We start from the raw sequence: 27,618 nt of genomic DNA, 5'->3' as shown, positions 1-27,618 counted from the left end.
CCACTATCATGCTAGTTAGTAGCATAGTTTAAAAACATAAAAAAGTCTCGAAAACTCGGCGAGTCTTTTAAAAAAATAAACAAAAAACACCTTGCACTGGTTTTCTTAGTGTTTTTAGTATTATTTAATAAGGTCCCAAGTTCAACCAGTTGGACCACAAGTTATGATACATCCATTGGATATATACCTTCCAACTTATTAAGTGCCCACCATTAGGATTACCTTGTGAAAAAAACATCCATGTCCACTCCTATAGTGGACCACACTTGTATTTTGCTATTTATTAATGGATACAAAATTTCTATATGGATAGGGCTGTTTTCTCATTAGGTGAACCTTATGGTGGAGCCAACACATCTAAAGGTTTAGATATAAGTTGGAAATTAATTGCATGAGGAAGCGTAATTTGTGGTCCAACAAAGATCAACTTGAGATTGATTTTTCTCATGTTTTGGTGAAATTTAGTTGAGTCAAATCATTTTTTTATTTAAAGTTTTTTAACTATAGTTGAAGGCCTATTAGATTGTGCTAGTGTGTTTTCAATGGTTCATATTCAACTTTAAAAAATCAAAGAATGTGATAATCCTTGAAGTGTGATTATTGGGCCACAAATCATGCATGGTACCACCAAAAATATGGACGGTTACAGTCGTTATAGAATCTCTGCATGTGGACTCCATGGAGCGAAATATATGGCAATCCTGAGTCGCGACTTACGCGAAAATAACTATTTTTTAATCTCCCATTTCTATTGATAAACACACCATCTCTTTTCTTTAAAAGTATGAGAAGAGTACAATTTTGTGCCATTGTATTAAGAAAAGTAGAAAGGACGGGTGCTCGAGAAATGCTCAACTGATTCGCGCGACAAGAGATTGAAGATGGGAATCTCTGTACAGAAGTGAACTTAGCTCATGGATATCAGATCCGTGCCATTTATCAAGATTGGATCTATTTGAAAATCCTAAATACTAAAATTCATCATGTTCCATTGATCAGTTGGGCCACTCTTATATCTTGAACACAGACTGTTGGTGACATTCTATCTAACCAAATAATTTTCTCAGGTGATTTTGGCCCACTTGATGAGTGGATTAGCATAATTATTTAATAAATCAATAAAAATGTCCATCCCAATCTAATGGTATGGCCAGATCTTAGACACGATTGTCACATTAGCACTTGTGCCGCGATTCACCTCATCAATTTTTCTGATTTTCGAAACAGTCTCCAGGGAAATAGGGAGTTATTTGATGCTCTGCCAGAGTATGAAGCTTGACACGCAGGTGCTCACGAATTGTGTGCTTAAATCAAATTAAACTAACTAAATTTGGAATCCACTGAATTTAACTGAATCTGAAATCACAGTGATTGAGCAATCCTAGCCTCTAATTTGTGGACAACTGTTTGTTGAAATAGAATCATTGGAAATTTATCATTTTTAGTGAAAGAGGTGTCCACTAATCTAAAAGTCAAATAATCCAATAATTGTAATTTTTTTATTTTTAATACATGAGACTCATATAATTTAAAATTTTTAATTTACATTAATAATAAGAATATTTGTATAATCCCTAGTATGAAAAGGTTTCAAGAGATTAACAGTGAGAAAACTTCCCATGAAGTCGAGCTAAGTGACCTGACAATAATATATTAGACATCTATGCCCTATATTTGATAGGTCGCATTAGGTCATGATATATTTTAAAACCCACCGCATCCAAAACTATACAATTTTAAATCATGTAAAGTTATACCTAAAATATTTAAAAAATACTTAGTGGGACCCACCTAAGTTTTGAAATGGCTTGAATTTGGCTTGACCCATCATCCAAGTGGGACACATATAATGGATGGATTAGATGTCAGAACCATATCTCAATGGGATGTATAAATAATTTAAAATTTTTAATGGGTGAGTATCCATTCTCAACTTTTAGCATTACACCTCCAAGGAGAAGCATGTCCTGCTTCATATAGTCTAACAAGCTTTTTTCCATACTTGCCAGATTTGACTGTGTAACCTCTTCATATGGGATAGAGCCTTTCGAGCTTAGACCCGGGCATAAATTCTTAGCTAGGGCTCTCAGTTTGCCAGGGAGTAGATTGAAGGAGTCTCTGAAGTGGAATAACATCTTCACTTACTTATGATGTGGCCCACCTAAAACACGAATTAGCTTAATTTTTAGACCATGGCCCACTATGAAAGGGTGCATTTAATTGATGTAATGAATGTCCAACAGACATTCTAGTGAGGTGTATAGAGCTTATGGGAAGCTCCCAAAGGTCCACCTCATAGAACATTTTCTATATTTACAAATAGGGTTGTACACGAGTCAAGCTAGCTTGAAAAGCTCGTTCGACTCAACTCGACTCAGCTCAGATTGACTCCGCTTGAAAGATTGACTCAAGGCGAATCAAGTTTGTTTACTTAAGCTCGAGTTGGGCTAACTCGAGGGCGAGTCAAGGTCTTTTTTAAAAACTTGTTTTGAAATTGAGTCGAGTGCGAGCATGGTACAGATCAACTCGACTCAACTCAGCTCGAGTATTATATATTAATATTTTATATATATATATATATATATATATTTTAATAATATTATATATATATATATAAGTTTTAAAAAAATTTATAAAAAAAAAAAGAGTTAAAACTTAAAAGTTTTTACTAAAAAATCCTACCCCACCCTATTTGCCCCCATTCTCTCTTTTCTTTCCCTTACCCTGCTAAGGTAAACTCGACTCAAACCACTAGCTTGACTCGAACTCAACTCGAAAGCTTTGGCAAACAAGCCAAGCTTCAATGTTGAGCTGGAGGGCGAGTTTGAGCTCGAGCTCAAACTCGAGTATATCATAGACAAGTCAAGCTGAGCTTGGCCCGCCTCGACTCGACTCGGCTCCATGTACAGCCCTATTTGCAAACACCTACGTAAGAATATATATTTCACAAATAACAAATGACAAAATTGCCCATGTAGGATATACAACAAAATTCTCTCTATATAAATAATTCCACAAAATTATTTTAATTTTTTTAGAGAGAGAAAATGGTTTTAGAGTAGGGTGGTTTTGTCTTTTTTTTTTCTTTTAAATATGTCAGAACAACTAACGACCGTTAAAAAATAACTAAAAATGGCCATAGCACATGATTGAAACCTTCTTGGGATTCTGTATATTGCATCCAAACCGTTGATAAGGTTAAATCCGCAAGGATGAAGGTTTTTTTTAAAAAAAAGGATGAAGGTAAAACAAAAATACTGTCCAGATCAAAAACTTCAGTGGGCCCAAATAAGAATCTGACAGTCGCATCCTCATCCTCACCGTTTCCTGTGGTGTTTCCCTTTTAAGCTTTCGATCAGCCTAATATTTGGTGTCATTTCCTAACATGATCTCACCCAACTGATAGACGGACTGGATGTCACACGGACATCACGGTGGGCCCCACCAAGTTGTCTGTTGCAAGGCATCTCGACAGCATATGTTGCAGGAAATTCGCATCCAAAAAAAGCTAGAATCGAATGGATAGCATAATGATTGAAGTAAAAAACGTAAATTCAAGGACCAGAGTGTTGGGATGGGGAGTTCTATGATACTCAGGAAGCGTGTGAGACTTGATACACAGGCACCCACAAAATTGTATACGTGGCATACATCAACTCAAGATAACTTGAAATCATATTGGTTGAATAACTATAAAAAATTTCTAAGTCGCGGACAATTGTTTGTTGAAACAAAGCCACTGGATGATAATCATTTTGAACCGTCCAATATATCTCCACCAATCCGGTATTTTGATAAGCAAGTGGGCTTATTTTTTCGTCCTTGATACATCTAGAATGGGAACACTAATTTGGAAATCTTCGTTTGAACTACTTGTATACCACGTATGCAATTTCTAAGTGCCTGCGTATCATCAATCACATACTGCCAGAGTATCATTGTATTTCTCTTGGGAGATATGTTCCACTTATTAGAATAAATAAAAATGAATTTTACGAAAATGCCCTCATTTGTGAAATGACGAAATCGCCCTCCTTTTTTCAAGGAAACATGTTATTTTCAGTGGGCCAGGCTGGCCCGTTAGGCAGTGGGGTCCACCTGCCATCAGTCGGGCATGCCCGTCAGGATTTATGTGGTGGGCTTATTTTCAACCCCAACTATTGAATGAGCCAGACATGGGCCAGGTCTGTCCGGAACCCACATTTAAAGCCCGTCATGGCCCGGCCCGTAATAGCCCATCCCATTGGCAGTGTACGGTCACTAGTTTTGTAAATTCTTATTACAAAACTACCCTCACCTCAGTTCAAGATTGTTTAAAACATGATATACCTTTCTTATCGCTGTGCGTGGAGCCCAGTAGAGCAGCGTCGAGGTGGGATAAGATTGGCTTGACTCATCCATGCTCTCCTCGGCCTCGAGCTTAATTACCATTGGAGCTTGGCTTGTTTTCCAAACCTTTCAAGTTGAGCTCAAGGTAAGCTAATGAATCAAGCTGAGGTGATCTTACCTTGAAACGAGTCGAGCTTGCTCCCAACCTGACCTAACCCAGCACCCAACCTACACTCGACTTAACCCAACAACACGATTCGACCCACACCCAATTCGACCCAACATAGCCACCTGACTCAACTGACTCAACCCGCATCTAACCAAACTCTCAAATTAAATATTCAATTAATAATATATATATAATATTAGATAAAGCCATAGAGGTACCTTGTTGTTGGTGCTAAGAGAGAGTGAGAGATAAAGAGAAAGCCTGTGGAGCTCGAGCGCGACGAGTTGGGTAAGATAAGGAAAAGATAAGAAAGCGATGGACGAGTATGATAGGATTTAAGTTTTAACTTTATATAGTCATGCTCCCCTGCGCAGGTGCGCACCTTTGCACACATGTCATGGGTGTCTAATCTGAACGGTCCATGCGATGCAGAATCCCATGAAACCCCCTGTGACAAATTTTAACCCTAATCTAAAATTCTAGTGGGACATAGTAAAGAGAAATGCAAATCAAGGGAGGAAACTGTTTTAATTTTTCATGACCCATCAAAGTTTTAAATCAAAGTAAAACTTGGTCCCGGGGGGTTTCATGAGGTGCTGCTTCACATGAACGGTTCAGATTTTGGATCCACATCACGTATGATGGGTTCTCAAAAAAGTTCGTATGTAATACGTACGAACTAATTATATATATATCAGTCGAGCCGAGTTCGAGTTGAGTCGAGTCAAGATCTACTATGATCGAACTCGGCTTGTTTTCAAAACGAGCTAGGTTATATGAAGTTTGGCTCGCCTCAAGCCGAGCTGAGCGAGCTTTTCGAGCTAGCTTGGCTCGTGTACAACCCTAACCTTTCCTTTTCCCGGTGACATCTCACTTCTTTAGGAAATCTGAACCGTTCAAAAGGTAGGCCCCGCCATGATGATCGCCTGGCTTGAAAATGGGCCAATTCGCTCAAGATGGGGCCACACTTGTACAATGAGTCGAATTGTCAGCTGATGGTTTGGTGACTGAAGTCAATTATTTGGTGGGATTTAAAAATCATGACCCTTTGATATGATTGCCTACAAATGGAAGGCTAAGAAAAAAAGTACATGAACCATCCACATTCAACTTCACATCCAAGAAAGAAATCTATGTTATTAAAAAAATAAAAATAAAAAAAGCCTTACTGAGTCAACTCAGCTGGCTAAAGGCAAAAATCAAAATTTAGCAACTCATAGACCCGACTCGACTAATAGATTTCAAATAAAATTTTGAGACCATGACCATTAATGGTTTACTGTGCATAAGATATTTTGGTTATCTTGTAAAGCATCTAAAGATTATAAAGATGCAGTTAATAAATTAGAGAATAAGTACAAATGTTAGTAGTCAAACAATAAGAGTTGTCTCTTTTAATTATGAGAAATAAAAAAATTTATATTTTCTACGAAATTTTATACCTTTTCAAACAAATCCATCACGAGAATGACCTATGACATAACAATTAAGAGATCAAAATAATTTATTAGATGGGACGCGCCACAAAAAGCTTGTGCTCCACAGACTCTCCAATGGAAGAAATAGAATAATCCGATTGGGCCGCTTGAAGATAGATGGTTAAGTCAAACATTGAATAGTTAGGAGAAATTAGAATGGAAAGGTTTTGGGGTATGGTCAATACATGGATGGGTCCATTAAATCAACAGTCTGGATCAGTAGAGATAAGCCCCACTTCTCAAAATATCATATAAAGATAGGAGAGAGAAGTTTGTTTTGGCTAAGATAAAAAAGATGAAGTAATCTTATTTAGGGCGGTTGTTCTCTTTTATATTGAGGAGTCGATTGGGCAACTTTCCTTTGTCGTTGGTAGGAGAGAGAGAGAGAGAGAGAGAGAGAGAGAGATTTTGTAGCAGCGACGAGAGGAAGCATCCAAAGGGATCGCATTGATCCGCATACCATTGGCTGTAGCATTTGGATCATGCTATCCTTTTGGAATCCTCCTCTTGCCGCTTCCCCTTCTATCTTGTTCGATGGTGTTCATTCTCTTATCCTGCGCTCTCAACAAACATTCGTTTCTGGAGGAGGATCATGCAAGCCTTCTTAGATCAAGTAAGCCCTTCATACATCCGTGCGCCCCACTCTCTTACATTAGAGTCTCTCCTTCTTTCATTTATAGGCTTATCAATTTCACTTTTTTCTTTCTTTCCTTCTTCTTCTTCTTTTTTTTTTTTGAACTCTCTCTCTCTCTCTCTCTCTCTCTCTCTCTCTCTCTCTCTCTCTGGGCAGGTAAGATCTTTAAAAATACATATATAGAATCTTATATGCCATTGATTTTATCTTGTTTGGGGGGTCTACACGCATACTAATACCACTGATATAATCTGGAGAGAGAGAGAGAGAGAGTACTTACATACCAATACCACTGATATGTTCTGGAGAGAGAGAGAGAGAGAGAGAGAGAAAGTTCATACATACCAATACCACTGATATGAGAGAGAGAGAGAGAGAGAGTTCATACATACCAATACCACTGATATGAGAGAGAGAGAGAGAGAGAGAGAGAGAGAGAGAGAGAGAGAGAGAGAGAGAGAGAGAGAGAGAGAGAGAGAGAGAGAGAGAGAGAGAGAGAGACTGTACATACCAATACCACTGATATGATTCTGGAGGGGGGAAGAGAGAGAGAGAGAGAGAGAGAGAGAGAGAGAGAGAGAGAGAGAAACTATATACATGGTTCGTCACATCGTGATGAGAGAGAGAGAGAGAGAGAGAGAGAGAGAGAGAGAGAGAGGGTGATATAACACAAAAACTCAGATTAAAGAGACAATTCACACCATTATTTGAATGATTGCACCCTATAATCTTCGGTTTTGTTAACAGAAGAGCCCACCTTGTCTTTCTTCTTCTTCTTCTTCTTCTTCTTTTTGGTTAGCTTGTTAGTACACCCCACTGTCAGTTGACACTTCACCGTTAGCCACCCCCACTAGGGATCGATGCCAAGACCTCAATGTTGAAATGAGGTATCTTTCACTCAGTCTACCACTTGAGCTATGGATCAGGGTGAAGAGCCCACCTTGTCATCTTCTCTTCACTCATCTCAGCCATTACAAACATTCCAAAAAAAGATAAGGTTTTGGTGTGACTCAACTTCAGGTATACCCTTTTGTTAAATAGCATTCTTCCTATACAAATCTTCCTAACTGGTGCACATGTATATGGATCCTGGCCATCGATCACAGCAATCCAATCAATCAACAATTTTGGACGGTCAAGATTGCTTGGATCAGTTGTCGAACAAAGATCTAAAGGTTAGAAATGTTAGTGATCTTTGATCTTTGATCAGAGGATGAAAAGGGTGGGCCCCAATTAGTTCAGCTTATTAATGGTGGAGATGATAAGGATCAAGTGGGCCCCACTTCCTCTCCCTGGCCTATCTAGTATAATTGGCAATCAAATTCACAGACAGTAAACTTTTTGCTATGGGTGTTTACCACTTTAAGAAAATGTTACTCAGCTGAGTCCCAATGACTCGAACCGGGTTCGGGCAGCTGGCTCATCGGGTCCAGAGTCCATGTTATGAAATCATATTTTAATAACTTTAGTTAGAATCCAAGGCATATGGGGTGATTTTTTAAGGCACTTTTTCAACTTTCTAGTCCACATTTGTAGCTCAAAAGGCCTGTGGCTACACAAAAAAGTTGCAGTTTTTGGGAATCAGACACATGGGTGTTTTGACATTTTTAATCCTCCATATGTTGCCCTAATTTGAATTAAAGGGGCTTTATGATCCTTGTATCACATGGTGCAGCCTGTGTTCTTCTTTATGGTGGGCCCCACCCCTCAACCTAACACATGTCAACCCCACATTACAATTCATCAATAGAAATGCTCAAGTGCCCTCATGGGCACTGTAAGTTATTGTGCTCCTAGCTGCATTGTTTCACTTGGGTGAACCAATGGATCCATCTGAGCCGTCCATTAAGTTTGGAACACATTTAATGGGGTACAATGAAAAAATCACACTCATTGGATGATCTGATCTATCTTTCATTTGGCCTTATTTTCTATAGCCTTCCTTTTTCTCAAGTGATGGATGGATGGCCATTTTCCCCAAAAAAAAAAAAAAAAAATGATGGATGGATGGTTATGATTGCCAACAAAGGTGGTTATTTAGAATCATAGGCAATCCATCATGTTCCTAACAAATAGGTTGATCAAATTCTTTCTTGGACCTATTTTATGTAAATGATCTTGACCATCCATATTTTGGGTCCATTGGTCAAATGGTTAATATTTGTTAAATAGCATGATGTTTACATGGGTACCCATGAAATGTCTTTCGGGCCTAATGAACGGTCTAGATCAATGGATTGGACTGTCCAAGTGTCCCAATGCAAGTAGTAGCACTATAACTTATAATGCTCCCAAAGCACCAGAGCATTTCTCGTACATCAAATGGTTTATAACGTCACATGGCATGCAACAGCTCCCAATAGATATTTTGAGGGCCGGCTTCTGTTTTGGTGGCGTGGGATGGATGGGCTGCGTTAGTCACACGATCGCACTATGTGGCAAGTGTGGAAGCGAATCCAGACCGTTCATCTGATGAGTTTTCTCCATTGATACACCGATGTCAAATATCGCATTGAGTGGACTGTTACAGCCATATAGACATTGATATAGATTCTCAATAGTCATTTTACAATAGTAAAGTACATTAGCTAGAATGGCTAGTTATCTGTGATGATTTAACCATTGCCATATTTAGATACGACTCACTGTACGAACGGTCTAGATCTACTGCTTACATTCCCACGTGTCAGATCTTGTGCGGTGAACGTCCCTTCTGCTCCAGGGTGCTGGATCTGATTGGACCTCTATTTTTGTGACCCCAAATGTCTGGAAGTGGTCCCGCTCGGGAAACGATATGATAGAAAACCAATGCACCTAGGACCCCTTGCATCGTATGTAAGGCAGGAGAAGCGTGAATCGTGACCGTTCATCTAGTGGCCCGTAATGTATTCGAAATCCACACCAATTGGACAATCTTAACCGTCCGATTGGTAGCCAACAAAGTGACATGGAAAAATGAAACAGGGAGAACGGGTACTGAAAGTGATGGCTATGATTGTCCACGTGTATGGTTTTTTATGGGTGGACCATCGATCTTTCCATCAATCATGTAGACATTGGTTTTCTACGTGACCCTTGGACTTGTTTGTATCAAGCAATGGATGGACCATGCCCCAAAAAAATTTCTGGATGAAAAATCTTAATCTTTCTACTCCTGGCCTAGAAGGGATGTGGACTGTGTGATGACCCAAACACCACATAGTGGCTTAGTGGTGGTGAGGGGTGGTGATATTTAATTGGATCATGTGCCATTGTTAGAAATGGACCCACGGGAATTATGTTTGAAAGCTGTTAGGCAGAATATATACTTCATGGGGCCATCTTGACAACGGCATATGGCCCAATCAAATCTGGAAGCGGATTGCATAATGAGTAACTCAGTACGCTAAGCGTACGGAGTAAACTCTATGGGCCCCACCGTCATTCATGCATTGTATCAATTCTTCCACTGTTTCCGTTGGTATGGTCTACTTGAGCTTTTGATATACTTCAATTTTGGGCACAAGCCTAAAATGATATGGAAAAATGGTTGGACAGCGTGGATAAGCCACATGAATTCAGAGTGGGCTCAATAGAGTTTATTCACTACGATGAGACCATACTAAGTAACTCAACACACAATCGGATTTCATCAAATCCCACCACCACATTCAGACACCTTTAAGCTACGTGGCATTGGAGCTACCATGTAATCCACATCTATAGTATATGATGGCATAGGTACATTCTTTGCACGAACGGCTGGATGAAAAGAAACTCAAATAGAAGTGGAAGTAGTTTGTCAAATTTGGTCCGACATTACATAATTGAGCCTGACATTATGACGAAACACATGACCTATAAATCTTTATTTAACGATGCTTTCGGTATTAACCGTCCAACAAAGCTAAATAAATTCATCCATTTCACCAGAAAATGCACCCCTCCAATTCAATACAGGGATATTTTTTGAAATAAATTACTAATTTTAAAAATTATCATTTTCATTTATCTCTTATTCCTACAGTTTTTAGGATTTTCATCTCTTTTAAAAAAAAAAAATTTAAAATAAAATTGCTTATAATAATGTTAGGAATGATAAATAAAATTTAATTAAACATATTTTTTTTTTTTGGCAAATTAGACTTTAGAAAAAATTTACCATTTTGAATAACTTTTAAATGAATTAGGGTTTGCTTTTTTCTTTATAAATGATGTAAATGAAAAGTTTAAGGATCATCTTTGAATATACTTTTAGTTTTTTTTTTATCCTTTTTGTCTCGTGAATTCAGGAATTATCTTATGAATTCAACGTCTTTCTTACTTGAGAAAGACATAAATCTTTTTTTCATTATTTCACGCCCTTTTCTACTTTAGTACAACGCATTCAAAACTCATCTCAACTACAATACAACATCAAGATTGTTTTTTAAGGGTCACACTCTTGGGAGTTTTGTTTTTGGGTTTTGAGAGGGTGGAAAATAAATTTTTATAGGAATCCAATTGTTTAAATTAAAGGAGCTGAATTCTCATAAGAAATGAATTTCCAGAATTTGCCTTTTTAATGATGTCCATCTTTATAATAGTTTGTAAATACTGGGACATGGATTCCCACAAACTCTTATATATATTTTTTAATGATAACAAATCCGGACAGCTCTTTCCCAGTATCCGAACACGAAAACTGAATTCCTGATATTAGCCTTCCAAATACCCAAACACCATGGACAAAATTCCTATTCACTGAGACTTTGTTTTCTGAATAGAGATTCACAACACTTTTTAAGATCTTTTATAGGCAAACAACCACTTGAGTTTTGAATATGTTAAAATGGCTCATTGTTCAATGATCTGAACTGTTGGTTTGAACATCGAGGGGGACATCGACAGCCCATGCATACATTAATATCATACATTGTCATTTCAGAAATGAAGTTTGAATATTATACATTGGTGTACATTGAACCTTGATTAAGAACTTAGGATTTTCAATCCTGGGGACTTTTAGTTTATGTTAATTATGCAGGGGCAATATCACACGGGGCTCGAGTGGAGTAGCTTATGGGATACAGGGACACAGGCGGGGTGAGCGGCCCTTGTAAGGTGAGTGGCTTATGAGAGGCAAGTCCCACCTGTATGATTCGGGTAGCTCGTGTGAGGTGGTACTCATATAATTTGAGGTGCACAATGGAAGTTTGGCCGAGGTTATAACCCATGAGATGTGGGACCTGAGCTATAAGATAAAGGGATTGATTCGCCATGCTCTAACAATTTGAACTTTTAGAGCAAGTGGGCAATATACGGTGGGGCCCATAATATCAATTGTTTGGATAGTTAAAAACCAAGGCCCCACTTACCTCATTCGTACAAACTGAAAACCACCTGGTTACTCTACAACTATTGTAGAATAAACTTATTTTACAACTATGTATGTGAGGCCCACCATGATGCAGGGACATATCCACTCATACACAAGGTGCGTCGCTTCAATTTCAAGATGTATCCAAAAGAAATCAGACCCATCTAAAACACAGGTGTGTCACACCACAAGGAACAGTTGGGATGGAAACGACCACCATTAAAACCTTCTAAATTGTATTTAGGGCCCATCATGCCTTGTATATGTCATCCCACCCATTCATAAGATGAGGCGCAGCAGGAAGAATGAACACCAAAAAAATAGCCATTCTAAAACTCAGGTGGGCCACACCAAGTAATTTTAGTTGTTTTCTGCATGGTGTGCCCCACCTGATTTTTGGATTGTCCTTATCTTTAGCCTCTATAGGCAAAATGAGGGGACCCACGTGATGGAAGGAGTAGATTTAATTCAAACATCATGTAGACCCCACACACGTGTGCCTCAACTAAAAATCCCAAAAATACTGCAGAACATTTCCACCCCACAGTGTATCACCTCATCTATACCACAGATTTTCTTGCAACACACACGTGCGATCTTATCAAATGAACGGATATCTGAGCACCGCTAAGGTGGGCCTCACCATGAAGATGACCTAGTGCAAAAATCAACCCGATCCGATCCATTCAACAGGTGATCACCAACTAGCCAGTGGTCCTCGGCTCAAATTCAACATACACGTGTGGACATCTTGATAGGTAGGTTGCCTTGATTGGCTAAAACATCTCCATGGTGGGGCCCACCTTGTAGTTGGCTTAAATACACCATGCATGTGCACTAAAAAGTGAATGTGGGGCTAGTATATCAAATGTACCATATATGAAGAGTAAATAATAATAATCAAACACCATCAGTGCTTTCAAGCCTGAAATAACATAACCTAACCCTAAAGTAATCTGCACCTTACAAAAAGCCTACGGTAGATAAGAGGCCGTATCCTCTACACACGTCTGTAGAAAAAGCTTTCCCTGCAGACCTTATTCACCTGCGTTTCCCTGCAAAGCAGCCTACGGTAGATAAGAGGCCGTATCCTCTACAAACGTCTGTGGGAAAAGCTTATCCTGCAGACCTTATTCTACTGCGTGCGATGGTTATTAAAATGCCTGGAAATCATTCACCTGCATGTAAATGCTATTCAACTGTCTGTACCAGTTCTACTACCTTGCATTCATGTCATCCAATCCGATCATCTGGTTAATCCCATCATGATGAATGGATGCTCCAGATATCAGTTTTATACAATTTTTGGGTGGTACACACCAAATAAAAAAGGGCATGCATCCAAAACCTACCAAATGCACGTGTTGCCCCATGTGATCGTTGGATCGGCCTCATTTTTGGGGTGTCAACATTTCCTAGTGGGACCAACCTTCTAGACGGGTTAGATTCCGTAAACAAACTACAATGAGCCCTACAGGAAGAGTTGTATAATAAGCATTTACTACAAACGTTGTATAGTATTGGCATCCGGTTTTCATGGTACGTAAATTACAGGACGGGAATTGCGTGTTGAACCCAACACCACATAGCTACGTGGTGTAAGGACTGTCGGGCCCATCATGATGTGTGTGTTTTATCCACGCCGTCCATTCGTTTTTCCAGCTTATGATCTGGCGTGTGATCAAAATTGAAGCATAGCCAAAGCTCAAATGAACCACACCAGAGTAAATAGTGGGGATAATGATTTCCACCGTTGAAACCTTCCTAGAGCCCACAGTGATGTTGATTTGTCATCCAACCTGTTGGTAAGGTCACGGAGACCTATATGAACAAAAAACACAAATATCAGATTGATCGAAAACTTCTGTGGCCCCCCGAGAAGTTTTCATCGGTATGTATTCAATCCGTACTGTTTCCTCTAGTCTGGTCCACTTGAGCTTCTGATATGTTTCAATTTGACCACATTTCCTGAAATGAGCTGGCAAAACAGATGAACGGCATGGATAAAACGAATAAATCACGGTGGGCCCCACAGAATCCTAACACAAGGTAGGTTCACCACGCAATCCGCTTCTTACAATTCGGGGAATGATCACATCCATTCAATTGTATGGTAATTACCATGCGTTTGAGCTGATGGGGCTCACCAGTGATGTGTGTATGGAATCCAAACCGTTCATCTAGTGCATCCCTTCATGATCACCGCACATCTCAAGATTCATCCCTATCACAAACTCAGATGGGACACACCACAGCGAGAATTGTACAATCACGCCTAAAAAAGCCATATATTCACTTTTTTGTAGCCGGACCTTAATCCTCCTGGTTGGGCGCACCTGATGGCTCGGTTGGATGACATATAAACAACACCATGGGCCCACATTCCATCTGGAAGTTTCAAAGTGGGCCCCACATGGGTCGAAGGGATGGTAGTTCACCTTGCAATTCATAGTCCAATGGATGGTCGAAACGTACGGTTCAAAAGGTAGATCAATGATTTATGTTGGAGTACATTTTCTGAATGGTTAGAATCATCTTTACATAAAAAGAGGACCGTCCATAGCTCTCTATCCTTGGTGGGGGCCCACCTCATGAAGTGGTCCTAAACTGATCCAAGGACTGCTGGACTACATCCTTTTTAACCATTTAAATCTTATGTACTGCAATAAAAGTAGGTGTAGAATACGACCGTTTGCATGTGCTCTGCCAACTGACAAGCACAAGCAGAAAAAACAGTCACCACTGGCCATTGATTAGTCATGTTAGTCGGTTAACCCGAGTAGGAAAGCCATTGCTATACTCGGATGGGTGGGTCCCACCAATCAATGGGAACAAGAAAATCCGCTTTAAAGCGTCTATATATATCTGCGTTGGGGAGTTATATGATACTCAGGCAGCGTATAACGCTTGATACACAGGCACTCAGAAATTGTTGTTAAATCGACTTAAATGTTGAACCTAATGTCTCTAAGTCAGATTGGTTGGACAATCCTAACCTCTGATTACGTGGATATTGTTCATTTTAAGCCATCCAGTAAATGTCCACAAATTATTTGGATAGTTTAATTTAAATATCATTGCATGTTACATATGCAATTTCGAAGTAATATTGAAGTGCCTGTGTATCATTATCACGCTCAGCATGAGAATTAAAGTTTCTTTATTTTGGTTTTACTATTAATTTATGTTAAAGTTAATTATTAATTATGATAATTTAATTATTAAATTTGATTGTTTATCACATGAAGTAATAATTTTATCTTTTACTTTACAAAGATGAGAGAAATTTTCATTAAAAGCAAACTATTTAAAATGCGGACAAGAACCATAGATGTCAGACCATCATACCCATTTGATTAAGTGCATTTTCCGGATACTTATAATCATCTAATCGCGATAATCTTAACCTACATTGGACCCTTCCCATCAAATGGTTGTTGTTTTTTACACAAAATAAAATTATTTATGTAAAATATGGAAACCGAAAATGATGATGATCTAAACTAAGGATAAGTTGAAGCACGTCTGGGACGCCGTCCTTAAAGCATTATTTGCCCCTACTCAAGTGAAATGAGTATGTTGATAAGTTACAGGCAAACCACTTCTAGGATACGATGAGCCTAATGTGGGTCTGCGTTCAACAAACACGAAGGTCCACCAACTGAAACTCTGTTACACTCAGTCTGACAGAAATACAATAAAAGAGAAAAAATCTCAAAAGGAAAAAGAGAGAAGAAGATATATGTAAATGAGACTATTGCACTAGTCCATTCTTCTTGTTTTTCAGTTATTGGTTCGATTGAACCGTTTTAGACCACACCGCTAGTCTATTCTTCAAGCAAAAGTTCAAACCTTGCTGTTTTGCTGGAATCACTGGAGTATAGGAGAGGAGTGGCTGACTGTTTCAGTTCGTATGGGTCTACTGGAGTAGGTTGAAAGATGGTTTGGAAATTCATCCAGGCCTTATTTATATATGCTGTGGTGGCTGGGGGTTATGGTCCAGGAAAATAAATCTCATAACCGTTTTCTAGCTGTTGGAGAAAACTAACCGTTTTTTATCTCATTAACCTGCTGCATGTTGACTGTTGTGAGACAGCAGCTAACCGTTTTCTAGCTGTTGGGCTAGCCATGCAGTAGTTACAGCTGGTTTCTGCACTAATGGCACAGTTGTTACTGTTTGTATGATGCGCACATGCGAAGTGAAAGGTGCGCCACTAGCGCCTCTACAGCCAGACTGTCTCACATGCCCATGCCCTCGCACCGAGCTCGAACCCTAGCGCGCAAACACGCAAGTCCCATGGTCTATGGACTATGTGGGCAAATAATAAAGTACTCCACGCTTTTCATTTAAACCACAAAATTTTCTCCACTTTTTCCAATGTGGGACTATTCCCAAAACCCATAAAAAGATATTTTTCAAACACTTTTTATGTATTATATATATTATTTTTATTTTTAAATATTTTTATAAAATCAATATTTTATAACAATGGTTGTTAGTTATCATGGGTGGGCCAAACTTGGATCAGTAGAAAAGTTTATTTGATATAATAAGGTAAGAAGAAATCAACAATAGGTCATGGCTCAATGATCTGATTCAAGGATTGAAGTCCCATCCAATGTACATTAATCACCTGGTCTGCATCCATCACAAAAAAAATATATTAATATATCAGTCCCTATATGACGATACTTTGTGTGTTTGTGTATGGGAAATGGTTCCATGAGGTTGAGCTACCTGGGCCCCACCGTGATGCGTGTTGAACATCAACCCCATCAGTCTGATCCACCATTCCATGGTGGAACTCGAGCTTAAAAATTAAGTCAATCCATGACTTGTGTGGGCCACACCACATACAAAAGTCGAGAAGGGTTACCCTTCCATTAAAACATTCACAATCATTTGTTGGGCCCACCGAGATGTGGTTCACAAATCTAGACTTGATTTTTAAGCCCGAGGCCCACCGTGAAATGGTGCATTAGACTGATGGGGTTGACATTCAACACACATCATGGTGGGCCCAACACAGCTCGACCTCATGGGAACTTCCCATGAGGTTGAGCTGTGTGGTCCACACCATGATATATGTCGAACATCAACACCGTGCATTTGATGGGTCCCCTCTAAATTATGGGATATCCCAAAAATCAGCCGTATACGGAACTTAGGTGGGCCATACCATCTAAAATCATATGAAGACATGACTAAAACATATAAAAGTACTTGGTGGGGCCCACCTGAAATTTGGATGATCTGAAACTTGGAATGACTCCTCATCCAAGTGGGACACACATAATGGATGGGCTGGATTTGTGAACCAATTCTCAGTGGGCCAAACAAATGATTATGAATATTTTAATGGAGGGTAACCCCTCTCAACTTTTGTATGTGATGTGACCCATACAAGGCATAGATTGACTTGACTTTTATGCCCTAGGCCCACCATGGAATGGTGTATTTGACTGATGGGGTAGATGTTCAACACGCATCATCACGGTGGGTCTACACAGCTCGACCTCGTAGGAAGTTTCCATGAGCTGGACCGCATAGAACCCTTTCCCATATATATATATAGTGTTAGGTGGGCCCCATATGCATATTTAATTCGTAAACTTGATTTTTGCAAACCATCTAATTTTCTCAAACATGTGTCCACCTTGATGAGTGGACACAGGCCAAGGGTCAGGGCATGCTCACAATTAGGGGTGGCAATGAGCCAGGCCATAGACGACCCTAGCCTAGCTCTAACCCCTTAAGCCCTGGTCCGAGCCAGCAGCAAGGCTTTCAGACCTGGCACTGGCCCTACCATGGTTAAAAGACTTAGCAACTCAGACCAACTCATCTGGTCTTGAATTGAGTCATGACTCACGCCAGCCTAGGCAAGCCAAATGGGATTTGAAATTGAGTTGACTCCGGCAAATCACATGGTGCTGTTGATGGTCTTGAAACTACAAGTGAACGTCGGATGGGACCATTAACAAGTAGGGCTGAAAGTCAGGCGGGTTCAACCCAACCGACCCGACATTGGGTTGGACTTTGGCAGGATGTATCGGGATTGGTCTCAAGTTTGGGCTATACAAACACCAACCCGATAAAACTTGGGTTGGGCTTGGGTTGAGGTCTCGGGTTGCCTGACCCATCCCGAACCCGATCAATATATAATTGAGCGTGGACCATTTGTGTTGAAGGCACAGGATATTCCAGTGTTGCTGGGTCTCATTAGTCCACGTTATTTATGATGACTCAAGCTAGCAAGATACGCCAAATTTCTCTCTCTCAAACAGATTATGTGCTACACAATCTATTTGGAAAAAATAAATTTCTTTGTGATAGATAATTACATATATAATTAATAAAATTATAGGTATAAAAAATAAGATGTATATTAAAATATAATAGGCTAATGTAATAATGAAAATATTAGCAGGTATTCACCTGGCCAAGCCCCCTTGGGTCGGGCTTCGGTTGAGAATTCTCAACCCAAGGTTGGATTGGGTTGGGTTAGGGTTGACATATAAGAAGTCAAGAACCTTTGGTTGGGTTAGGGTTGAGCACCAACCCTACCCGACCCAACCTAACCCGCCCAACTTTCAGCCCTATTAACAGGTGCCCGTGGACCATCATGAAAGTAGCTACTTGATGCTTTGACCATGCCAACAGGCTAGTCTAGGCCATTCATCATTGACCCATCAAATTCGCAGTGGACCCCACCTAGTGAGTGGCTGGGATTTCTTAAGCAAATGACCGTACAATTCTCACATGGATGGATAAAAGAGGCTAGTCATTCATCTTGAAAAGGATAGCACGTTTTTGTCTTCAAACAGGAGAGAGATAGTGAAGTGTCTCCTCCTTACAATACAAAGCTTTATGATATCACATAAAGTGCCAAAATACCCAAATGGACCTGATTTTCGATAGAAATGGGGTTCAGATGCCCCTTGCATGGGTACCAAAAAAGGAATCCCACTTCAATTCAAACTCTCATCTTTTCTCTCTTTTTTTTTTGACATGATGGGAAAGATGGGTCAGAAGAAATTTGAAAGTTGTGAAGTGACTTAAATGGCCCTTATTTCATACAATGTTCCCATGCAGCCGTGAGTGTGCAAAGTTTACCATGCTACAATTTTTCTTTCTTTTTTAGGATAATGTGTTGCATGTGAAAGACATTAGAGCTGAATGAAAGGTGGGCCCCATTGTGAAGGTCATGCATCTGAATTTCCTATAACCCTACCTTGTAGGCGGAAGCTTTACCTCAAGTGTGCAAGGTTATTCTTGAATTAACATTAAAAAAAAAAAAGATGAATATTTTTATTAATCAATAATTGTGTAATGTGTATTATTCTCAATTACATTATTAATAAAGAAAAAAATAAACTCTAATTCATAATTAACAAAAATAACAAAATTTTAACTTTAATAAAAATCCTAATTTTAATAAAACTTTTCTAAAATTTAATTTTCAAAAATAAAAAGTTCAAATAAACCTTATTAGAAGAGTCTTAGGCCCTGTTTGTTAAATCGAAAGTCTAAAGATTAAATCTAAAATCTGAATCTGAAATCCGAAGTCAAAAAACTTGTTTGATAATTATGGTGGAAGTCTGAAAATTAAGTCCTGAATCGGAAACAACCTATTTGTTAACGAACATTTGAAATATATGAAATATGCTAATTTGACACATTTGCCTATTTGGAAATGTTTTACATTATAAAAAAATTATCTTTTATTAAATATGATCCCAGTAATGCAGGAGAACTTGCTTGTTTTCTGTTGGTAGACGTCTCAAAATATGATCCAGGCAATGCAAAAGCCTCTACGAGGAAGTTTTTGCGCATAGATTCTAAATGGGGCCCACTGGAATGTTTACCTTTAACATGATTAGAAGTAATTTTAAAGAAGATGAAATTGTAAAACTCTAAAAATAAAGAAATACAATAAAAATCAATATTATTAAAAATAATAAAATTTTATAAAATTTCATTTTTTAGCTAGAAGCATGCGTTTTCTCACGAAATAGACAGACGTGACCTATGTGGGTCAATTAACTCCACGTGGCCTATTATGATAAAGATTGATAGGTCGCATATGTCCCATAACGATACCCCAATCAGAGCATGATTTCATTGAATTTTTACCCCATTATTAAAGTTAGATTCAAATTAGATTATTTTCATGAATCTGAATCGTCTACTTGCCACAAGCATGGTTTTCCCACTTGTTTCAATGTGATTGTGTTGATGTGGCCCAATCACATTGCAACAAGTAAAAAAAAACCTTGCTTGTGACATGCAGAGGATCCGGACTCTATTTTCATACGCCAGGATGCAAAAAGTTCCGCCAATCACAGCTATTAAGAAAAAGTATTTTATTTCGATATGATCATAATTTAGTTATGTTTAGCTTGTGATACTCTGGCCCGGTGTGATAAATGATACACAGGCATTACAAAATCAATTATATATTGCATAACTCGCATGCAATGAATTAAAATTGAACTATTCAAACTATATATGGCCATGATTTAGATGCAAGATGGACCAAATATTCAAATTATTTGATTATCTAACTATCAGATAATCAACATTTATTGGACAGTTAACATTGAAAAATATCCAATGCCTTATTTCAACAAATAATTGTCCACAAATCAATAGGATTTTTCAACCAATCTTGGGAATGCGACTTAACAATAGCAAGTTCCACAATTTAGTTGGTTTAATTTTGAGTTAATGTACGATACACTTGCAAATTTTTAGTGCTTGTGCATCAAGTGTCACTCAATGCCAGAGTATCAATTATACAGTGGTTAAAATTGTTCAACCAATCTTCATCTGACTTAATAATAGCAGGTTTCACAATTTAGTTGGCTTAATTTTGAGTTAATGCAAGTGCCTACATATCAAGCGTCACTCACTGCCAGAGTATCAATTACACATCGCCTTCAAAGAGTTAATTGCCCTAACCCCTCCTCAATTATATGATAATCTGTTTTGGACTATTGCAATTAACTCCCCTCTCTCAAGACAATAGAGGAATCTCAACCAAATGATAAGATATCCTCATTTGAATAGTTGGTTTTACCTATTTGTGGGGCCCACCATAAGTATGTGTGGCATCCAATCCGTCCAACAAGGTCACTCCACCATAAAAATTGGACATCCAAAAGTACATTAATCTGATCATCAAGTGGACCAGAACTTAAAAAAGCAATAGATAACCGTCCAAAATCCAAGTGCCCCACTTAATGGTATGGCCTGTTTGGTAGACACCTAAAAATAAGTTCATCTCATTTTAGTTAATCGTAATTATCTATTAGAGATAATATTCAATAACCAACAATCATAATCTCTAATACATAGTTATGATTAACTGAAATTAGATGAACTTATTTTCAATATCACCCAAACAGGCCCTTGAAATTTTTTGTTGTGTGTGAGATGTAAATGGGCCTGAATAGTTAATTAGGATCTAGGCCCACCTAGTATGGGCTCAGTTGAATTTTTGATTTCTACAACGATGGTGGGCCTTAGGCTTTATTCAGGCCCATAAAATAATGTTCTGGGCCCAATCAACTTTACTACGGATGTCTGCGGCATGAACCTGCGATCAAGTTCAATTTGGGCTCATTTTTAGGCTAAAATATCAAGCCCACATGGCCCATGAACACCACAAATCTGATCTGTCAGGCAAATGGGCCGGATCAATCCCAACAAAGCCCTAGGGTGTGTTTGGTTGCTCCAAATTTCATGAAATTAGATTAAATCATTAAATTTTCATGATACTGGGCACAAACAAACGCGCCACAAAACTTCCATTAAAAATGAAAAAAAAAAAAAAACCAAATATTCAATATTAGTAACATAGATAATTTCATAAAATGAGCAATACAAATGACTATAATAAGAATAAAAAATTAAAAATCTCTCATCAAAGCCCAATAAAATGACCCAAATCTCTCTTTAATTTCAAATGAAAAAAAGCAAAAAAAAAAAATCTGTGAAATGGCCTATTTGATTAAAAGGAAGCAGGAGCAGCAGCGAAGAACGACGAAGATTCGCTAGCAACTGGGCCCGGCGCAGCCCCAGAACTCAAAAGCTCCACCATCGCACGGTGAGGATTCGTTCGCTGCACTTGACATAAATCTGGCAAAAACACACCTGACAATGGCAAAACACATCATCAGCTCCACTTGTTTTTCGTAATACATGCAAATGCACGTACTTTCATCATTCAAAACATGAACCCAATACGTAGTGAGAGAGAATGTGTGATTGAACTTTGTGGGGTCCACCGTGATGTTTATGTTCCATCCGAACCGTCCATCAGACGTGGCAGCCCATTTTAGCTCTAGAAGTAAAACTCAGGTGGGCCACAGTACAGGAAATAATGGGGATCAGTGAAGAGGACTCCCACCATATAGAATTTTAGATTGTAGGTGGGGCCCACCGTGATCCTATATGCAATCCATTCCATTCGTTAGGCCTGGAATACCAGGATGAAGGAACATCCCAAATATCAGGACATTCCATTAATCTGGGCCACACCTTGTGAATTTAGAGCTTTTAGACATGATTTTACAAGTTTCCTGTGTTGTGGTGGACCTGATTTTTCTGTCAACCTAGTTTTGGGAATGTACGGTGAACATGAAGCAACTCACATTATGAACGGTTTTGATTCTACACATACATTACGGTGGGCCCCAAAGAAGCTAAAACGTATGGTAACTTGCATGCGATCATAACTCAAAAGTGTATGGGCGAAGATGTTCAGGATCTTGCCGTCCATATGTAGTTCATCACCACCTACCATGGTGCATGCACCAGTTTGGGAGATGAATTTGGACCATACATCTAGTGGGGCCCACATGGATGGTCCAGCCCAGAAAAGGTTGGCGCTTCAAGCCATCCTAACCGTGCAAATTTGTGGTATTCAAACCGATGGTAAAAATGGGAAAAGGATCAATGGTCCACATTCAAAAGGGAAAAAGTCAATTAATTGGACGGCTAGGAATAGTCCACATTTTATAAACATAGCTTTAAATTAGATTGCGGCAATTGAAAGAAAATAAAAAAGAAATTGCTTCCAACCAAAGGTAAGAAAAAGTCCAATTAGCTTGAGGTGCATTTTCTTAATTTTTAAGAAATCCCATAAGATTTCGAATTATAAACTGAAATTTTTTGTATCAACCATCTCTACCATCCAATGGTGGGACATGTTTCAAAATTTTCACCAACCAAATGATCCTAACCATTCAATCATCAGGCTCTCATTCATTGAATAAGTACTTATATTCACGATAAACAAAAAGCCATTGATTCAATGGTTCTAATTCCATTGGATCAATGACCCTTTTAGTTCATATTCCTTCCATGAGGTGGCCCATTAGTCCAAATGCCCGGATGATGATAATACACACCATTCCAATGGTAAAGATGATTTATAAACCAATCCAATTTCAGAATTAAAATAAAATAACAAGCAATTCAATCTGCATTTCTCACCTTCCCCGGCGGCGAGATTGTAATATAAGTCGATAATGTTCGGGCAATTCTGGTAGCACGCCGGCGAGCATAGCTTGGCGGTGAATTGTGGCTCCATGAGGGAGTCCGACGAGATTCCGACGGAATTCCGCTCAACCCCACATGCACATACACACTCATCGGTCTCAATCCAATCAACGATGTTCTCCACGACAACCTCTGATGTTCGGCATTGGTATTCAATGGTACCATCCTTGCGCGCCGCGTTCTCTAGTAGGCATCGCTTGCCGGACGAAGATACGGAAAACGCACACAAGTCTTGTTGTAAATTTTCACAAATGATCTCACCTAAAAAAACCAATATGAATTAATTAAATTTTAATTGTAATTAGCGAAAAAATGAGAAATTTAAAAAAAAAAAAATGAATGTGTTGTAAATTTTCATAAATGATCTCACCTATAAAAAAAACTAATATAAATTAATTAAAATTTAATTGTAATTAGTGAAAAAATAAGGAGAAATTCAAAAAAAAAATGAACTTGATGTAAATTTTCACAAATGATCTCACCTAAAAAAACCAATATAAATTAATGAAAATTTAATTGTAATTAGTGAAAAAATAAGGAGAAATTCAAAAAAAAAAAAAAAGGAACTTGCTATAATTTTTCACAAATGATCTCACCTAAAAATACCAATATAAATTAATTAAATTGTAATTGTAATTAGTGAAAAAATAAGGAGAAATTGAAAAGAAAAAAAAAATTTGAAATATGAGTAGGCCATGCAATGGTACGTACCTAGAGCTGCATGGAAGGAGAGGGAGAGTGCAATGAAAAGGGCCAGGGGCAATTTGGGAAATGAGGAGGCCATATCTATCTCGTGAATTGTGATTTGGGTTTTTTGGGGATTTGGGAAATGGAGATTTTTGGGTGAATGTGTTTTGATTAGAAGGGGGTTTTTATAGCTGTTGTTTGAGGGAACGACCCTGCAGCGGTTGATGCCTGTTTGAATGGCTTTTGCTATTTTTACGCGGAATGCTATAATGTTAGTTCACCAGTCCTCTTCTAAATGGTGGTGACTTATTCAGCGTACACGTGGCGCTTGATGTTTTAGATACCACTTGCATGGGTTGAATAACACATCAATTCAAGAATGTTAAATGTGAAATTGATGGCAGTGGAATCGCTTGATGAGATCGCAACCGTTCGTTTCATGGGTTGTCTGGATGATTTCAATCTGGAAAGGATCTGGAGCCGTTGGATCTCTTCCGATCTGATAGATGGTTTTTAAAAAATGCCGATTATCCTATATCATCAGATCAGTGTTATTTTCAAGTGCACATAGTTTGGATGGTTTGGATAACTGCAAGTGGGCTTCGATGGATTGTTGACTGTGGGGCCCAACTTGATGGATGTTTCTTACATCCACTCCGTCCATCCGTTTTAACAGATCATTTTAGGGCATGACCCAAAAAATAAAACAGATCTAAACCTTAGGTGGCCCATACAGCAGGAAACAGTGATGATTGACCATTAAAAACTTCTTATGGGCAACAAAAGCTTTGGATCAAGCTGATATTTGTGTGGTCCCTTCATCCATTCATTGTGACCTTATCAACAGGTTGGATGGCCAATAAACATTCCGGAGGCCCCTAATGGTGAGTATTCAATCACCATTGTTTGATGTGGTGTGGTCCACCTGAGATTTAGATCTGCTTCTCTTTTTTTTTGGTTCATACCGTAAAATGAGCTGTAAAAACAGATGGACGGTGTGGATGTAAGGAAAATGCACCAAGGTGGGTCCCACAGTCAAGGATCCACCTAAGCGGCGCCCCACCTGTACACTGCGTGTATGGTGGTGAACTATTATATTGATTTTATATGTAAAACGCGGTTCTAGATTTTTGGCGTGTTTGGCCGGTATCGGTATCGAGTCGTTTTCAAGCCTTAGATTGGAAAACGTGTTGGAGACTCCGTTCCAAGCTTGAGCTTTGAAGTATTCCCACGTTCTCGAACTTTCGTGGGTCTCTTTCATTTGGGTTCGGTTTCCCACTTGCGTTTGGCTGCGTTATTGAATTGAATTGCAATATTTTTTAATAAAAATTGAGATGGCGCGTTTGGCATCCGAATTGCAATCAAGAATTCACAATTTGAGTACTAATTTGGCGTTATTGCAATTTGAATATGTTTGATTTGTCTCCACTAAACTGATTGGTGTAGTTTGATTCTACTTGGGACGCGGATGGATCCTAGATTGAGATGGCCCACCATCAACGGTCGAGATCATTCGTGAAAGAAAATCATTCATATGGTGGACCCCACCATGAATGGGTGATTGACCCAAAATCTTGCTCAGTCGAGTTGTATCATTGGTAACTATTGGTGTGGATTGGCCTGATTTTCGTGCTAAGGGACCTTTGTGGTGTGGCCCATTTGGATGCCATGTTTGGATATCCCGATTTTGTCAAATTACAAAGTGACAGCCAAACAGGCCATGCGGTTCCAATATAGTGGATCAAACAGTCCCATTCACACCATTTGAATTGCAACTCGAAACTGCATTTTCTTAATGGACATCCAAACATGCCTATCGAGCTCATGTTACATGCAGCATCTACTGTGCACGTGAGTCTGATGAAAGCAAAGGTACGATCCTAGCCATTGATAGTTTCCTTAGTGCACACATACCATTAAACAAACCACTATATTCCACATGCGCAAGTGGGGCCCAAGATAAGTCATCCAACCGTTGATGTGATGGGCCATTGTGGTTGGATAGCACAAAAATCTCCCAATTGGAGGATATGAGCTACTTAGACTTGGGCATCAATCAAGTCTGACCAAGTTAGGGCTGACCTGACTCAATCTGGTTTTGAAAATACTTGACCTAAACTCATCCGACTCGGTACAACTCCAACATACTTGACCCGATCTAAGTCTGGGTCTAGCCTGGATTAATCTGGACCGAATCCGACCCAATCACAAGTAATGAGTTAGGTCAAGTCGGCATCGAATTGGGTTGGGTGCAGCGGATATCCACAACTGAAATCACAACTCACCTCTAGAGTTGTACACGAGTTGAATCGAGTCGAGCTTCGCACAGCTGACCCTAGCTCGAATTGACTCAGCTCAATCCTTGAACCTGACTGGCCAGCCCGTTCAGTTTGGTTAGCCTGAGCTAACTTGGTTCACGTACAACACTACTCACCTCTCCATCCATCACACGGCATCTTATATCTGAAATGTCAAATGAGTTTATACACACACACACACCAAAGTTGAGTTTTGAATCAAGTCAATGTTGAGTTAGATTTTGTGTCGTATTGAGTCAAATTGAGTCACCGAGTGATCCAAACTCAACTCAATTTGAGTTCGGATTCTATTTGGTTTCGATCGACTCGCCCTTATTAAGTGATCCATGCTCGACTCGGTTTAAGTTCAGATTCTATTTGGTTCAGGTCGACTCACCCACTCGGTTCGGATTGAATTGGGTCTAAACGTGTTGGATGAGTCTATTTTCGAATTGAGTGGTCCCATGCCTGTATGACCCACCCAATTTTTGGCCTTTTCTACCAAATAAAAAATAAAAATTCTACATCATTTTCTTGACCGTTTATTTATAGCCTATTGATCTAGCTCAATCATTAGGTAGGCCCCATATGATGATTGGGCCCACAGATTTAAACGACATCCAACTTCTAGGTTGGGTGATCTTGATGGATAGATTGGATGCCATACAAACAACCAAATGGGCTCCACCTGCAGCACTATAATAACCCGCCTCTATTGCCTTACATGTACTTCTTTGAACTATCTGAAAACCACTGTAAGGCCCACTAGATGGATGGTCCAGATTCACATCCTCTGCCACGTGTATGGTGGAGAAAGCATAGTTCGTAAATCAAATTGATCAAGTGATCCTAGCCCTATCTAGACATTAAAAATAAAACTATGGTCGTCCAAACTCATCGAGCCATATCAAATAGCCAGTCACTTTGATGTGCATGAATTTCCAGCTCCACAATGTGACCCACTATTTGGACGGTCCGGATTGTGCCATTTGGACAATGGAGACCCACAACTTATAACATACTGATGATAGGCTATCAGACACAACCACCCCGCCAGAGTATTAAAAAACAATCGAGTCAAATCCGCGTCTTTGGAAGTTTTCTTATTTAAAAGTCAAAA

General features: G+C 39.0%; 1 protein-coding gene across 1 annotated transcript; it reads right to left on the bottom strand.

Annotated features, from left to right (window-relative positions):
• Positions 1–21,778: 21,778 nt before the first annotated feature.
• Positions 21,779–24,371, bottom strand: LOC131252674 (uncharacterized). The gene is made up of 3 exons (XM_058253343.1): positions 24,226–24,371; positions 23,449–23,775; positions 21,779–22,104 (listed from the first exon to the last, which is right to left on the bottom strand). The coding sequence occupies exons 1-3, from the start codon at positions 24,296–24,298 to the stop codon at positions 21,962–21,964; spliced, it is 543 nt and encodes a 180-aa protein (XP_058109326.1). The 5' UTR covers positions 24,299–24,371; the 3' UTR covers positions 21,779–21,961.
• Positions 24,372–27,618: the final 3,247 nt, after the last annotated feature.

The sequence above is a fragment of the Magnolia sinica genome, chromosome 8 (genome assembly GCF_029962835.1).
Source record: "Magnolia sinica isolate HGM2019 chromosome 8, MsV1, whole genome shotgun sequence".
NCBI lineage: Eukaryota > Viridiplantae > Streptophyta > Magnoliopsida > Magnoliales > Magnoliaceae > Magnolia > Magnolia sinica.
The sequence above is the reverse complement of the archived record's forward strand: the minus strand, read 5'-3'. Positions and strand labels throughout refer to the sequence as shown.